At 28.3% G+C, this 15,701-nt stretch overlaps 4 protein-coding genes across 4 annotated transcripts; 3 read left to right on the forward strand and 1 right to left on the reverse strand.

Annotated features, from left to right (window-relative positions):
• Positions 1 to 989: 989 nt before the first annotated feature.
• Positions 990 to 1,662, forward strand: OCT59_024096 (uncharacterized protein; the record flags this gene model as incomplete). The annotated part of the gene is made up of 2 exons (XM_066135174.1): positions 990 to 1,101; positions 1,316 to 1,662. 2 exons carry the CDS (start codon positions 990 to 992, stop codon positions 1,660 to 1,662), a joined length of 459 nt encoding a protein of 152 aa, XP_065991224.1.
• Positions 1,663 to 2,772: 1,110 nt separating this feature from the next.
• On the forward strand, positions 2,773 to 4,252 carry OCT59_024097 (uncharacterized protein; the record flags this gene model as incomplete). Its single annotated transcript, XM_066135175.1, has 8 exons — positions 2,773 to 2,844; positions 3,297 to 3,324; positions 3,398 to 3,449; positions 3,544 to 3,550; positions 3,776 to 3,796; positions 3,871 to 3,947; positions 4,054 to 4,158; positions 4,231 to 4,252. The coding sequence occupies 8 exons, from the start codon at positions 2,773 to 2,775 to the stop codon at positions 4,250 to 4,252; spliced, it is 384 nt and encodes a 127-aa protein (XP_065991225.1).
• Positions 4,253 to 7,163: 2,911 nt separating this feature from the next.
• OCT59_024098 (uncharacterized protein) lies at positions 7,164 to 9,318 on the forward strand. Its single transcript, XM_066135177.1, has 6 exons — positions 7,164 to 7,597; positions 7,665 to 7,731; positions 7,801 to 8,228; positions 8,305 to 8,533; positions 8,610 to 8,923; positions 9,006 to 9,318. Exons 1-6 carry the CDS (start codon positions 7,249 to 7,251, stop codon positions 9,026 to 9,028), a joined length of 1,410 nt encoding a protein of 469 aa, XP_065991226.1. The 5' UTR covers positions 7,164 to 7,248; the 3' UTR covers positions 9,029 to 9,318.
• Positions 9,319 to 12,474: 3,156 nt separating this feature from the next.
• OCT59_024099 (uncharacterized protein) lies at positions 12,475 to 14,532 on the reverse strand. The gene is made up of 6 exons (XM_066135178.1): positions 14,148 to 14,532; positions 14,004 to 14,034; positions 13,837 to 13,936; positions 13,634 to 13,772; positions 12,785 to 13,563; positions 12,475 to 12,695 (listed from the first exon to the last, which is right to left on the reverse strand). The coding sequence occupies exons 1-6, from the start codon at positions 14,281 to 14,283 to the stop codon at positions 12,672 to 12,674; spliced, it is 1,209 nt and encodes a 402-aa protein (XP_065991227.1). The 5' UTR covers positions 14,284 to 14,532; the 3' UTR covers positions 12,475 to 12,671.
• Positions 14,533 to 15,701: the final 1,169 nt, after the last annotated feature.

Below are 15,701 nucleotides of genomic sequence, written 5' to 3' on the forward strand. Positions count from 1 at the left end.
AATTGTACTATTTGATTACATAATTCTAAAATAAATAATATATAATTAATAATATTTATCATAATTATAAAAAATGATACTTTACTGTAGTAAAGAATTAGATAAATCATATGTCATAACTAGTTAAGTTAAATAAGTTATATAAAGATATTATGGACATAATTTAAAAATAAATTAAATTTGCACAATTGAGAATTTGGTATTATATATTATTGTATAATTCAGTTATGTTTATTTTCAAGTCCTTTAAACACTTGTCTACCAGTAGTGGTTGTATTTCAAATATACTGAATAACAGTTATTTTACTCATTATAATACAAAAGTAGATTTCTTTTTTAACCGAAAGCAAGAACTTATCAAATTCGGAAATGTATTCAATGGTGAACCTTAACTTCATATTGTTTTAAGGCCTCCTAGTACTGGAAAAACCACCTTGATTCGTCAAATAGTGACTAAAAATAAAAACTTCTTTCCTCTTTTTATTGATGGCCGTGCAGGACAATTTGATACACCAGCAAATGTATATAATTCAATTAAATCAGAATTCAAATCATTTATTACAGCTCATAGGGATTTTTTGGAAAGGATTTTAGGAAGTAAATTTAAAATGAGTTATAGTCATTTAGAAACAGAATTTAATTTTAGTAATACCAAAGAAATTTCCTCTATTAATGTCAGAAGTTTACTTAATGATATTAAGAATTGTCTTCAACAATAGACTATTTGGAATAGTTACAATATACCTTTACCTATTTTAATAATTGATGAAGCAAACATGTTTGACCAACTTGGAAATTCTGATCCAACTCTTCTCAAATCATTTCTAAACTGGATGGTATTAAATACAATTATACAAAACAAGAAAATCGCTTTAATATAGTGCTTACCTCTTCTGATTCATTTTTTTTGAACTGGATTGTAAATCGTAAGTCCATCTTGTAATCATTTTTGGTAGTAATATAAAGGTCTGTTATCAATACAATAAACTATGTCTGTTTTAATAGAATTAAATGTCCCACATGTAACCCCATATATTGTTGGAGATTTGAGCAAAGAAGAAGCAAAAGAATATTTTGAAAAGCATGTTCTTCCTTACTATGGTATGCCTTTACTGAACCCATCTATTTATATATACTGAGAGCTTACATGATGGGTATTTTTTATTTAAAAAGAATGCAAAGAACTCGAAGGCAAATTTGATCACATGATAAAGAGTACAAAATTAATAAAGGAAAGCTTAAAGGTATTTATTTCCTTTAGAAGATATGCATTTCTATTGACTTAAATTTGATGTCATAAATAATTATTTTACAGATAGTGAATTTTCGGTTTTCAGGTTAGAAGATGATAATTTATCATTTGGTCTTAATCCTGTTAGATTTCAGGGTAAGCCTGCTCCACTCTGGAATAAGGACGATTTTATCAAAGTTATGAAAGCTATTGTTGAGGCGGAGGATCGAGGTTATATCAAAGAAATGGATTTAGTTAATGAAATTGGTGTTGAAAAAGTTAGATCACTTATTACTTATGATCTTTTACACCGTCGACCAACCAATAATTATGCTAATGACATCATTGATCCACCAAATGAAGCAATCTTGACTGCGATGAACAAGCCGTCAATACGCGCAATGGAATGTCGTCTATATGACATTGATTGATCACTTTGCTAAAAAATCAACCGAATAAAAGATTATTATTATGAATACATTTAATACATTTATAAAATATACATTGTTTTAAATTTCGAAACAAAGTTCATCATTTCTTTATTATATTTTTTATAAAGAAACATATAATAAAGAAGCCAGTCGGCTAAGTTAAGGGAGAATTTGCCGAGCCTATGATGGCAGCTCCTTCCCCGCTATTATTATCTAAGTTATTATCTAAATTACTACTCAATTCTTTACTATCTACCATCTCGTAATTAACATTACTATTCTAAACTTTGGATCCCCTACATCATAATAAAAGTTTTCCCAGTTTCTTTTCCCCGGTAAGTTCACGAATTTCACATCTCACAGCATAGTATCCCAATCTTCCTTATTCGAGTCAAAAACTCGCTTAAACGGTTCCTATTTTTCTTCAAAGAGATGACCGCATGCCGATAATATCAAATAATATATGTATGTCGATCATTTTGTCGTAGCTTTTTAAAAAACGTTTTTTATAAACTTATAATCTTCAATCATTCAATATGCACAATAATAGCTAGTTATTGAACGATATATTAAATACAAAAACAAATTGTTTGGTTTACAACGTACAAATTATTCTTATATTTGTAGTACTACTATGATTTTTCTAAAATAATAATGATAAATCTTTTTTAATCAAATTTACTGAAAAAATGACGGCAGGCTTTGCTAATACTCAATCTATTTCCGAAATCTTCAGGATGTACCTGAATATGATGGTGATTTCACTTTTTACAAATCGAAATTCCTAATCCAGTTTTTTCATCAGAAAGTAAAATAATCAGCCTGTGCAGTAACTGATAGTATTGACGAGAACATAACGGTCGGGGATGCAAACAAACTACTGATGATGTCATTATGTAGCCTCTGTCGAACATTAGGACCTAGATTGCAGCGTCGAAGTTGTCAAAGAAATAAAAACTTACAATATTCAAATAATTGGGGACCGTCTTACACTTTTTTCCGTCTCTCTCTTAGACAAAAAGAAGTTTCTTGCCGTTGAATTTGTTTCATGCTTAATTCCATTTTCATTCGATGCAATTTATTATTATACAAAAATTTTCAATTTCTTTTATGACAATTCGAACTGAATTTACAAATCAGGAGAGATTACTGCAAAAAATGTATTCTTCGGCTAGGGAAAAGGTATGGTTGCTATTACCTGATGATTACTATTTTTACAATCTAAAACTTGTACCAGAGGATATAGACTAAGTTGTTATGATATGATTATACAATTTGCATCTATAAACAACAATAGTAATAGTAAAAATAATTGCTTTGGGTTGAATCTCTCCAGAATTAAATGATTCATCATTATGCTATTGCCTGAAGAATTCAGCCAGTCGAAACTGAACACACTTAAAGTTTCGAGCGAACTGTTTTGTGATTTGTGAAACGTTTCGGAACTGGCGAAATTTCCGAAACTTAATTAAAATTGTCACGTGTAGCTCTTGATCAGCGATAATCTATGGTTTCTTTAAATAAGGGAATCAGTCCTTATTGTAAAAGAAACTTAAGTTTGATATATTAATGAAATATACCAATGCTTAATGAATTGAGTGCTCTTCATTAATCTTTATTTATTGCATATTTAGGACAAGATTGTTGCTAAAGAAAAAAATGGTTTGTTTTAATTGGAATGCTTATAAAATTCTTTTTCATAAAATATTAAAGAATTATTATAGTTTTCAAACAGATACAGAAGATGAATACATTAAAGCGGTTAATGCAAACGTAAAATGCGCATTGTAAGTAGGTTATTTTACTTAGTTTACAATTTTAAATTCCTTATATTAATTTTACCTATACTTTCGTCGATTGGTGGGGAATTTTTGATCTAAGAGAGAAGGTTTAAATCCATTTCCTGACCTTCCTCGTGCCAAATGATATTTTTCAGCGGAGAAAATCGGTCATCTGAATACTCTGACAAGAAATGTTATTAGTGAGGAAAAAAAAAGAAATTGGCAAATCAGCTAATTCTTTATTAAAAGCATTATCATTATCAAAAATTGAAAGCCTCAATGTACTTGCCAAAGAAAACGGTGCACGTGGAATATCTTGGTTGTGTATGTAGATGGAGAAAGTACTTAGTGATGTAAGTTGATTTTTATATTGTATTATTCTTGCATATAAATCTATTTTAAATTTATTTGCTCAACTTTGCAACAGAATGAACAGAATGACGATCAAGAAGAATTTCTTGAAATTGTAAACAATATAAATGATGATGATGATGATGATACGATGTATATTGAGGGATGTTTAGTAGACGCGTACTAAGACTTTTTTTATATGATTGTTTTTATTATTTTTCATATTCATTATAAACTTATATATGGGCATTGCAAATAGTAATATTTGGATTCATATATTCAATGGAAATCGTTACTCTGAAAGGACTTTGGATATGTTTTTAATTGGACCGTATGTAAAAACTCCACAAAACCTCCTTATAAAGTAAGAATTCGGTCCGACTTACTTTTTGATCATTTCAGTATATTACTAAGCATCATAGATTTGAGTTTGTAGAATGATGATGAAATTTTCATGATCGTTTCCATTTCTTGCGACCCAAGTTGTAGGCCGTGCAGGAGATTCTAGCATGAATTGTTTTGTGAGTGGAGGCGTGTTTAATGGGAATAAAATGTCGTGGCGGAACAGAAATTTACGTGGATTATGGTAATTAATTGGAATGTGACATCAGATCAATCAATAGTAGAAGGTGTAGAGGTGTAGGCAGAAATTAGGGGTATGATATAATTATTTTATGTTTGTAAAAGGTACTAAAAAAATCAAGAGACGTTTCAGAGAGTTTAATGTATCATAGGCATTGATTATATAATTGGGTTAATTATTACTTTTCGGTCACGTAGAATATTTTTGGGAAAATGTTCAAATCTATGTAAACGTCACTTCCTAGGACGAGACCGCTAATGGTAATATTCTAATCAAGAACATGATGTGTCATTGGATCATATAAATATGATGACCGGGGGGTTACTATGTCAAAAAGATCGTAAAGCAATCTTGATCCTACTGTAATTAAAAGTACAATCAAATTATAGTGCATGATATATTTGTTGTAGATGCTATGAAAAAGAAGGACATTTGTATTAAGACCTGAGACAAGGTAATAAAGCAATTAGTTGTCATACATGCTAGAAAGACAACACCACGACACGTTTATGTGAAAGATCATTATTATTATCAACTTGTATATCATCCGAATTTCCATCAAGTAGTAAAAGTAGTAAAAATAGTAACGGAAATATTCGACAAGATTTTCAAAATAATACTCTAGTCCAAGACGCAATTACCCCGGGAGATAATACTGAAATGATACACAATTACAAATAAAATTTTAAATTAATTTCATTCCACCAGTTTTGTAAATTCTTGATCTTGATTTTAAAACAACTACTTCATCACCTCATAAACTAAACTAAACATTGCATCAATATTATCTTTTTCTGCTGCTTTTTGATACCAATTAAAGAATCCCAAAACTTATATATATATCAAATGCCCAGCATCACAAAAAACATTTTTTTTTTCATTAAACCACCAAATTTATTTATAATTAATACAATTTCAAATTATATAAGATAAATGATTTCAAAATAGGTTTAATATTTAAAAGAATACTTATAATAGGCATTGATTTAGCTAAATGCTTAAAAAAAAATATTAAGAACTTATTAATAAAAAACAAGTATTAGAATCACCTAGTTTTTTTATTAAAAGAATAATAATACTAAAATATAAAAGAAAAAAGACAAATAAAAGAAAAATAAAATGAATAATTAAATTAAAATAAAAAATCATATTTTTCATATTTTTTACTATATTAAATGTATTAATTTCTATTTTGTAATTTTCCTTTTTTTTTTTTGTTGCAGCATATTTAAATCTTTATTAGAATAAATGAGTTTATAATACATCATACAAGTGAAAATAAATTATATAAACTAATTTATTAAAACTTAAACCACTCATCATCCTAAATGTGTACACTGTCAGGTGGAATTTGGGCTATAAGAGTACTTTCTGCGCTTACATATGCATATATAGTAATTTTCTAAAATATAATATAAATAAATTAAATAATAATTAATAATTAAATATTATACAAATTACATACTATATATTAATTATTAAAGTTTGAGACCTTTAACAATTTTATTTTTCAAATTAAATTTATGGTATTCAAAATAATTTAATATCAGATTGAAGTAATAAAACTTAAATTATTGCAGTATATTAGTTTTTACTAAAAAAAATATGATTTAAAAATTATTGTACTTTATATTAAAATTTATTTTAATTAAAAATTCCAAAATTAATCTAAAGTTACTGTTAAACTGATTAAAAGTACTAGTAATGCTAATAATTAAATCAATGGAATTGATTTATCAACTTCCATTAATCATATTAACTTAATCCCATTGATCTTATTGACCCTATCAAATCTATCAATTTCAAGTCAAACTAAATCAAACTATGACTTAAAAACCTTTAAATTAAACCAAACTAAACCCTATTTATAGTCTGATTTGGTCTGATTCATCAATTTAACTTGGACTTAATAATGGACTTATTCATTCATTAAATTGGAATTTTATTATAATTTATATAGTAATTAATTAATACTTTTTAATCGGAAAGTAATTTATTTTATATAGTTTATACTATTTTATATATAACTAATTTACTTTGTATTTATCTTAAATAAATGTAAATATATGCTTTAAAATTTTATTATAAATAAACAAAATTGCATTATTAAAAAAAAATCTGGAACTTTACTTTTCTAATAATATTTAATAATTTGTTTTTTTAAGAAACTTGTATTTTATAACAAGTTTTATTAAAAAACAATCATATAGCATATAAAATATATACTTTATAATTTTTTTAATAAATTTGATAATTTTTAAATAGTTAAATATTCAATATTAAACTGCAAAATTATAAAATTATACATATAATGGTATTTCTTTAAATTTACAATTTATATATAGACATTTTAACATTTTGGCTAAATAAATCTCCATTATAGTTACTATTACAATATATAATAATATAATTTATAAATATATTTAGTTTAAAGATTAAAGTTTGTTTCCCTTTTCCCTTTGTAATAATAAAATAGGAGGCTTCAATCAATCAATTAATCATTAGCAGTTAGTAAATGAAACCGGAATATCGGAAATTCAAATTAAGACTATATATGGTAGGATAAGTATTAATATATGGTATGTATAATGTGTGTTGATCATTTAATTTGTACAATAAAAGTAACAAAGACAAACTAAAAATAAACTAGCATATAAAAAAATATATAGGATCTACGATAGTTCTTAGCCTACATATCCTGTTTAGACGATCTTGATATTACCGAATCAGGATGGGTTTGTCATTTTTTGGATATAACAAGTCATATAAATAAATGATATTATCATGCCAACAACCACTTCAGAGTTTTAAGTTTTTGATCTTCACCTTTTTTTTTTCGTTCTTTCGTTTTTCCCGCATAATTCTTTAAAAATGGGAGATAAGAATAATAAAAGAAAAAGACTTGATCCTACTTCCACCGAAAATTTTGGTAGTAAAAAGAATAAACGGGATGTAAGCGAAAAAAAGAATGAAAAAAAAAGGATAGAAAAGAAGCTTGTTGAGAAAAACGACGAAAAAAAAAATGGTGAAAAAAAGAATGCACTTCCACGAAGACCGAATGCCGACCAAGAGAACCAAAATGGATGTCGTTCTCATATTTTGTCGAACCGTCCTGGTTTATTTTTGCATTCTTGTGATTTAGTATTAGAAATAAATAACTCTGCTAAACAAAGCAGTTCAAAACAAAAGAATAAAAAAAATACCTATCTTTACACCAAATGTAAGTTATATGTATTTTTTTAATTACCTCAAATAAACGATTTCTTATTAACTTCTTGTTGTAATAGATTTTTCGGATGATGATGATGATTATGCTGTTATAGACATCATTTATCCAGGTGGACAAAGAGAGAAGTAATTTATCCATTCATTTAAAAAAATTTATTTCTTTTTTGTTATATAATCTAATTTTATATATATTAGATTTGCTTTAGCAAGTTCTACAAAGTTTGAATACGACCCCATAGATGAATTATTTAGATTTGTAGAAACGTTTATTTTTTATTTTATCGATAATGGAGTTAAAAAAGATGACGAAGTCGATGAACATTCGGATCCAAAGTCACACACTGACATTCAAAAACGGTTTACTTATTCTAAGGGCGGATTAAGAAACCAAAATTCAGTATACAGGAACCTCCGATCTTCTATAAGAACCAAACGTAAAGATAGATTCATTGAAGCCATAAAAAGCTTCAATTGTCAAATGGATTACTTAGTACAAAATAATGATCTAGATCCATTCCTTAAAGATAGGAAACCTGAGGGCTGTTTATTAGAATTTATATTAGAACAAATTTATGCTCGTTGTTGTAGCGAAACGGATTTACCGAACATTACAAAGGCTAAATGTAAATTTATTAATATTTTGAATTTAATCAATTTTTTTTTAATTTTATTTACGTTTTATTATATTAATACTTTTAGCCTTTTCTGATGCTACTTATGGTGAATTGCGATTTGCTCTTGTGGAAGAAATGATTCAAGAAGCAGGAATCAATGGAAATTCAATCTTTGTTGATTTAGGCTGCGGTATTGGAAATGTGGTGATTCACGTAAATGCTAGGGTTGGGTGTGATTCCTACGGTGTAGAGTCGAATGAAGCTCGACATGAAATAGCAGATAGACAAATAAATGAATATAAAGGCAGAATGGCGTAAGTGATTTGTTTGATTTAAAAATTTCGTATTTATAACAATAGAATTAACAAACAAAAATTTTTTATTATAAAGTCTCTGGGGATTAGATCAAACTGGTACAGTTGAAGTAATGAAAGCCGACTTTCTCAATTGCGATTATGTGGTTCGCTTGTTAAGAAAGGCGGATGTAGTTCTTACCAATAATTATGCATTTGCCTCCTCTACAAATGAAGCTCTTACAAGATTGTTCTTAGAAATGAAAGAAGGAGCAAAGATTATAAGTCTTAAAGATTTTAGAACTGGCGCTAATCGTAATGGTCCAGAATCGATTTTAAAAGTTACTAAATATTCCTATCCTCCAGACAGGAATTATGTTTCATGGACCAATGCTGACGGCTGCTATTTTGGTAAGTTAGTTCATTTTCCCGTGAATGAAAAGGTACTAGCTAAGATTCTAATAATAACTTCTTTTTTTTTTAAATATCTTAGTTTCAACAGTTAGACATAATTAAACTCGGTTGAATTATTTTTATTCATTATAATTATTTAGCTATTGATTAGAACAATTTTTTAAAAAAACAATTGAAGTGTTTTCAATTGATATTTTTACAACAGATTTAATGACTATTATTTTTTTTAAAAAAAATAATGGTTTATTTAGATATTATTATAGAAATTTTTTATTAAATCTGACATTTTCTTATTAATATTAAATCAATGAAATTTTAATAATTTATAGACATTTTTTTTTGTTAAAAAAAAAATTTATTATATTAATATAAATTGTTAAACTATTTAGTTACTATATACATGTCAAAGAATATATTATATATTAATTACATAGTAGTTTTTTTGCATTACAACGAATATTATTTAGGTCAATTTTTAGATATTATTATATTCATTTTATTGACATTTACAATAAATTTTACAACCTAGAATGTTGTTCATGGTGAACTTTTGTAGGCGTCGTATGTACGGTAATAATTTTAAAATCACTGAATAAACTAAATGAACCATTTGGAATATGACAATTTTTTTTATTTTTTTTAAAAAAAAAATTTAATTCCAGTCATTTAGTTGGATCCATTCTGTTTAAATGTTTAAATGTGAGATGTTGGTCAAAAATGTGAGTTTAAGATGTATATAAAGAAACAAATTTTGAAACTTACCAAGATTTATTGAAGATAATACAACTTCTTGAACAAAGATAATTTTCGGAATCAAGGAAACTCTTACTAACAATTTCTAAATCAGATAATTCGTAAAAGAACCGGCAACACTAAATGGTATGATTGGGATTACTAGTTGTTGCATCCTGCTTTACTTTATCTACCTAATTGACTAATTGAATTAATATTACTTAGTATTTTTCTGTTTCAAAAATGACAAATTTTTAGACAAGAAACTTACCTTCAAATTTACTGTTCATTATCTGTCCAGTCATCCCTTTATTGTAAAATCAATGACAGTATTTAAAAATTAAACACAAACAATATCTTCGGCCTTCACTGTCAATAAGATTATCTTCAACTCTGTATCCTTTTTAATATTATCAGTAACTCATTTTCTTCACGATAGCTAGAGTTGAAATTGGTTGTTGGACATTGGACATTTTAAAACTATTGACATTTTCCTGAAATTTGCAATTTCCTCTATGTTCCAAATATATAGGAATATCTCGCCGTTCAGTCTTCTCAAACCTTAGGAAGGGTGTGTTTTCTTTACCTTGCAAGTTCACCAACTTGTCAATGTCCTGCAAAGTATTGGTATCTCAAAATTGTCAATCCCAACGAGATAAACTACTCAAAACACGCATTAATAAATTCCATCCCGTTTTTTCTAGGAATGAGGAACAAAATTACATAGTTTATAATACATACACTACAAGTTTACTTTGAATTTTTATCAATCTTCAGGAGATCTATTTAGTTTATCTGATTCGAGTTCTCTTTCACACGCCAGCTGTGGTGATTACGGTGATCATGTGATGGGAGTAATATTGCTAACCCTAATCAATAGTAGCAAGGGGTTAGTGGATATCGTAATCCCATATATTTGATTCAAGTTAATATGCGCATTTTTTTTTTACGTTCAAAACTATTTTCGCCATTCATCGATCACTTGGATCAAGGATAAATTTCATGTTGTTAAATTATTATTAACACAGATGAATACGCGGGGAAAAAACCCTAATATTACATACTTTGAGTAAAGCCACGTTCGGAAACTCTTGCCATTGAACGTAATAAAAATATCGGGTTAATTCAGAAAAATTAATTAAAGTGATATGCACATATTTGATTCGCCGATACGTCTATGGTTTCATCATTGGTTCTATCGACTTAATTTAATTGTTTTTTACATTTATATTTATGCTATACCAAGTTTTCGCTCTTTCTCTCGAATTTTTCTGGTAAGATCATAATGTTTTATCCTACCTTCCAACAATTGAATGGATAAGGAAAGCCCGCTAAGAACATTCTTCACTTGTAAAGCCAAAAGACTTTGTTGAACTGTTTTAAGATCTTAGAAGCCTGCCAAGCTGAATAATAAGTTCCCTCATTCCATATTAATGTGTTGCCATGTTTTGCCCAAAGGGTGGACATACCCTCAGCAGTCTTAGTGTTAGCAATAAAAGACCATCTCTTAAATTCCATTTGGATTCTGTTTTATTTTGGTTTAAATAATCATCAAATGAAACCATTTTCGCATCAAATAATGAGGTTGTTGAGATGGGCCTGGTTCATTTCACCAACAATCATTTCACCGACAATTATTTACTGAAAGGTTTGACATCTTTAATCCACTTATCCTAACCTAATCCTAACCCTAATACTAACCCTAATTTCCTTCCCTAATTTCCTTACCTAACCCTAACTCTAAACCTAAATTCTCTTGTTGGCTACTATCAAGGAGGGAGGGATTTTCTGCCACCTCCTAGATTTCTGTTGGTTGCATTGTCATAAAGTTGAACTTCGATCTGTCGTTCTTTGAGCATGACGTTACCGTTAAAAAACCAAATTTTCAAATTGCAATGGAAGAAAATTTTAATAATATTGGAACGCGACGAACACGACGCGTATGATGGTCAACGCTCAGATGTACAGTAATAATCTTTACTAAGGTATGTTATTATCGATATATTCTAATTAAAATATTAAGTCAAGGCACTAATTGTATTCGCACCTTACTTTTATAATTTGTAGTAGTAGTATCAATGTTACGGGAAAATTATCGCAGCAAATCGTATTCGTATTAATATTTTTTATGACATGACATGTATATAAATATCTGGGGGCTCTAATCGACTCTAACCCTGCATATGGTACATCTCGTAAAATTATTTTTTTATATAATAGACTTATAATCTATTTAAATGAATGATGTTAGAAAATAATAAAACACTACGAGACTAGTATAATAACAACGCCCCAAATGGTAAATGAAATTCAGATAAATTGTTTATGAAAGTACTGCTATTTCTCTATATTATCAAAAATGATAGGTATCTCATGGTTAGAAAATTGTAACTTCCCTCACATGAAATGTAACAACGTACTGTTATACAAAATATGCATAATCGTTACATATGCACAATTTGCATAATCTAATTTTTTTTTAATTTATATTCCATTATCTATCTTGTTCATCAGCCTTTCAATGGTTTTTTTTACAAACTTTATTACAAAGTCTGAGAACAGAATTTCAAATGATAAATTTTACCATTTTTATACGTGAAAAGATTCAAACATCCTGAATAATACGGTATTATTTCATAATTATAATGGGGTAGATTAACACTTTTTATAGTATCTTGAAAATCTGTACGGATCAGATAATGTACATTGATTTTCTGCAAAGAATTGGAGAATTTCTTTTTATAATAATCAAGTGATTTGATTTGGTTAGAAATTTCATGATTTGTCTTTTAGGTTCATTTTCGTACACCAACTTATTAAAAAGATTTTTTTTTTTTGAATTTATTAAAATATATACAAAATTTCATCTTGTTTTTTTTTAATACAATAAGTTGCTAGAAACTATATGCAGAGTAAAAAGTATATAATATTTCATTTACACTTATTTTCACAAGTAATTTTGTACTTACTGTTAAAAATAATTTGAAATCCCAGCCATTTGATGAAAATTTATTCATCTAAGCCATTTGACATAACCCTATTATAATTATGGAGATTAAATAATTATGAAGGAAACAAAGTTTTTTTTTTGAAAAAAAAAAATTTTTATCGAATTCCATTTAATACCTTCATTAATACTTCACGGCCACTTCCGGCACCACCGCCACCACCACGATCTCTTTCTAATACAAAGAGAGCATCTTTTACCGTTATTGTTGGAGCCGGTCCATTAGACGGTTGCTGTTGACCAGTCACAAATGGTCCAGTGGTGATGCTGGAGGTTGAACCTCCTCCTTGTTGAGTTTCTCCCCTTTTAAAGGTAGAAAAATTTTTAGCATTTGAAGTCGATCTTGAACGTCCACGTGATGGTCTCGTAGCAGCAGTATCGCCACCATTAATAACTGAAGTTGAAGGTACTTCAGATTGAATATCAATCATCCAACTTTTAGTTTTACCACCAGCTGCTGATAAAGCTGTCATATTAGTATTCTTTGTGTCGACTGTAAGCTTATTTATAGCTGGTATAGGTAAAGTATCTTTTTTTTGACGTTTATTACGTTTTGGTGCAGTGGTTGTCTCTGATTGATCTTTTGAATCATCTTTATCTTCCGTTTTACTATCATTTTTTAATCCTGCTCGAATTTCTTTTCTTTTACGTTCATGTTCACGATCAACTTTTTCAATTGCAAGCAATTGTGATTTCACGTCCAAGCTAACAGCTTCTTTATACATTGGTAAATTCTCACCATCACCATCGGTTACACTTGGATGATGTATATGTTCCGAGTGTATTCGATGATTTTTAGCAGCAATCATTGATTCCACTAACGATCTTACTCTCTCTTGTGTAGCAAGCGCTAGATAGGTCATCACATCAGGACTTACGCCTAACTTATGTTGCATAGCTAAAAAAATTTTAAAGAAAGTTAATTTCTTTCCCCCTTAATAAAATTTTTCCTTTAATATAGTAGTTACCTATAGATGTAACCACATTTGAGAGATTTCTTTGATCCAAGAAACTCTGCGTCCGTGAACGATCTGGAAGTTGTGTTGTAAAAGTAGATTGTCGAATTCCCAATAATTCATTTTCTCTTAAAATATTATCTGTTTCTTCCTATATATTACAAAACGTTATTAAGGAGAAATAACTAAATTGGGAGATTGACTTTTATTCATACTTTTAGGTCAACCCCAGTAAAGGTTAAAACGTCGTCATAGCTAGCCTTTTCATCAGCTGCTCCCGTTGTACCAGGTACAGCTGGTCCAGTCGACCTCCGACTTTATTAATTTTAAAAAAACTATTTAAATAAAATTTTTTTTAAAAATTAAGTCCTTTAAGAAATACCTTAGTAAAGGATTGCCTGTCTGTGTATTTACTAGAGAAGTGAAAGGAAGAAAGAAGGTAAAATGAAAGAAAACACAAATTAACAATAATAAAAAAAGTAGTCTTAAATTTTCCTTTCTTGTATGTTTTCAACATTATACTTACTACGTGGTAAAACCATTATTGGATTAGTAGTATTATATACAGTAGATCTATAACCAACGGGAGGTTGTGAAGGTGGACCCATTGGTTGACTAATACGAGGAAATGCAGACATAGTTGCAGACATAGTTGCAGACATAGTTGGATCAAGAAGAGGAATTGGTATAACCCCTCCCACAGTTGAATTACTTATGGCTGAAGTAGTTCCTATAACTTGTTGTTGTTCTAATTTAACAGGGTTTGGAGTAGTGGGAGATTTTTTTCATTTTTTTTTATTTTATTATACTATTATTTTACAAAAAAAAAGATCTGAAAAAAAAAATTTTTTTTTTTTTTGAATGAAAAAATATCCTTTTTTTTTATATAAGAAAAAAGAAAAAAATTTTATATGGGTTAAGTGCAGATATAATAGTAGTAATGGATAACATTGTAAAAAAAAAATATTGAAATTGAAATAAAAAAAAATTTGAGTTGTTTGATGAAATGTAGTTTGGGTGATGAACATATGCATAATAATGACAATATGTGAACTATGAGTAATCCGAATTTGTCCGTTAAAAAAGCTATCAAAAAATTGTATCAGTAAGTTTTTCTTTGCGTTACAGTAAATAAGAAACTTTAATAAAGAAAACCGCTAAGAAGAATAAAATGATGCGGCATAGTTAAACCGTAATAAATTAAAAGCAAAAAAGGGTAAGAAATTAGATACTACAAATTTTTGTACGATATTATATTCTTAAAAGTGGCTGGTAAAAATCTTTTATGGCATACTCGGCTTATTCATATGCATGTGACGCATCTAAATTATCTAATTGTTCTTAGAAACAATCCTTTGACATTCGATAAGAAAAAAAAACGTTTCGTATTTCGTGAAGGAAATTAGGGAAAGAAAGACCAATAGAAATATAAAATATTGTTGGACAAATTAGGAATAATTATATAATTTGTCTAAAAATTTAATGGTTTCGCTATAACAAAAATTACGGTATAAAAATAACAAAAAATAAATGCACACACGTGGATACATGCAATGTCATGTCATAACACACTTAAAAAGCATCAGCAAATCATGGTAAATTGATGGTTTATTTCTTTTTTCCCAGATTAAATTATTCGGATTTCCTATAAATGGATCGATGATATTCCGTTATTAGTACGATTTTGATTGGCGGAGAAATTTCGGCACGATACTTTTCTGAGAGCAAACCGAACTTTAATAGGATAATACATCCGGAACGGTTTTAGAGTTATTTTTTTTTATTTGGCGAAGATCAAAAAGTTTACTATTTTATTTTCTAAAATGTTAACTGGAAGGTGTCATACTTGTACTATTCAAAGATCATAAATAAAAACCTTACTTCCAAGGGGAAAGAACATAATGCACGCGTGACCAATATAAAATGTATTACATTCAAACCATTTCTTTATTATGAATTAGTAATATGTTATGTATATGCATTCTTCCGCAGTTCTCTTTATATTATAATCCAAATTCAGTTCATCACCCAAAACAAAGACACGAATGTTGTTGTGTCTGTGCAGTTTACTCAAAAGCCA

Source organism: Rhizophagus irregularis, chromosome 4, assembly GCF_026210795.1.
Source record: "Rhizophagus irregularis chromosome 4, complete sequence".
Classification (NCBI taxonomy): domain Eukaryota; kingdom Fungi; phylum Glomeromycota; class Glomeromycetes; order Glomerales; family Glomeraceae; genus Rhizophagus; species Rhizophagus irregularis.

Coding starts and splice junctions, on each gene's coding strand:
- OCT59_024099 (XM_066135178.1), bottom strand. CDS start 14,283: ATGTCTGCAACTATGTCTGCAACTATGTCTGCATTTCCTCGTATTAGT. Junction 13,773..13,836: donor TTACTGGGGTTGACCTAAAA/GTATGAATAAAA, acceptor TGTAATATATAG/GAAGAAACAGATAATATTTT. Junction 13,564..13,633: donor AAATGTGGTTACATCTATAG/GTAACTACTATA, acceptor AAATTTTTTTAG/CTATGCAACATAAGTTAGGC.
- OCT59_024098 (XM_066135177.1), top strand. CDS start 7,249: ATGGGAGATAAGAATAATAAAAGAAAAAGACTTGATCCTACTTCCACC. Junction 7,598..7,664: donor TACCTATCTTTACACCAAAT/GTAAGTTATATG, acceptor TTGTTGTAATAG/ATTTTTCGGATGATGATGAT. Junction 8,924..9,005: donor TGCTGACGGCTGCTATTTTG/GTAAGTTAGTTC, acceptor TAAATATCTTAG/TTTCAACAGTTAGACATAAT.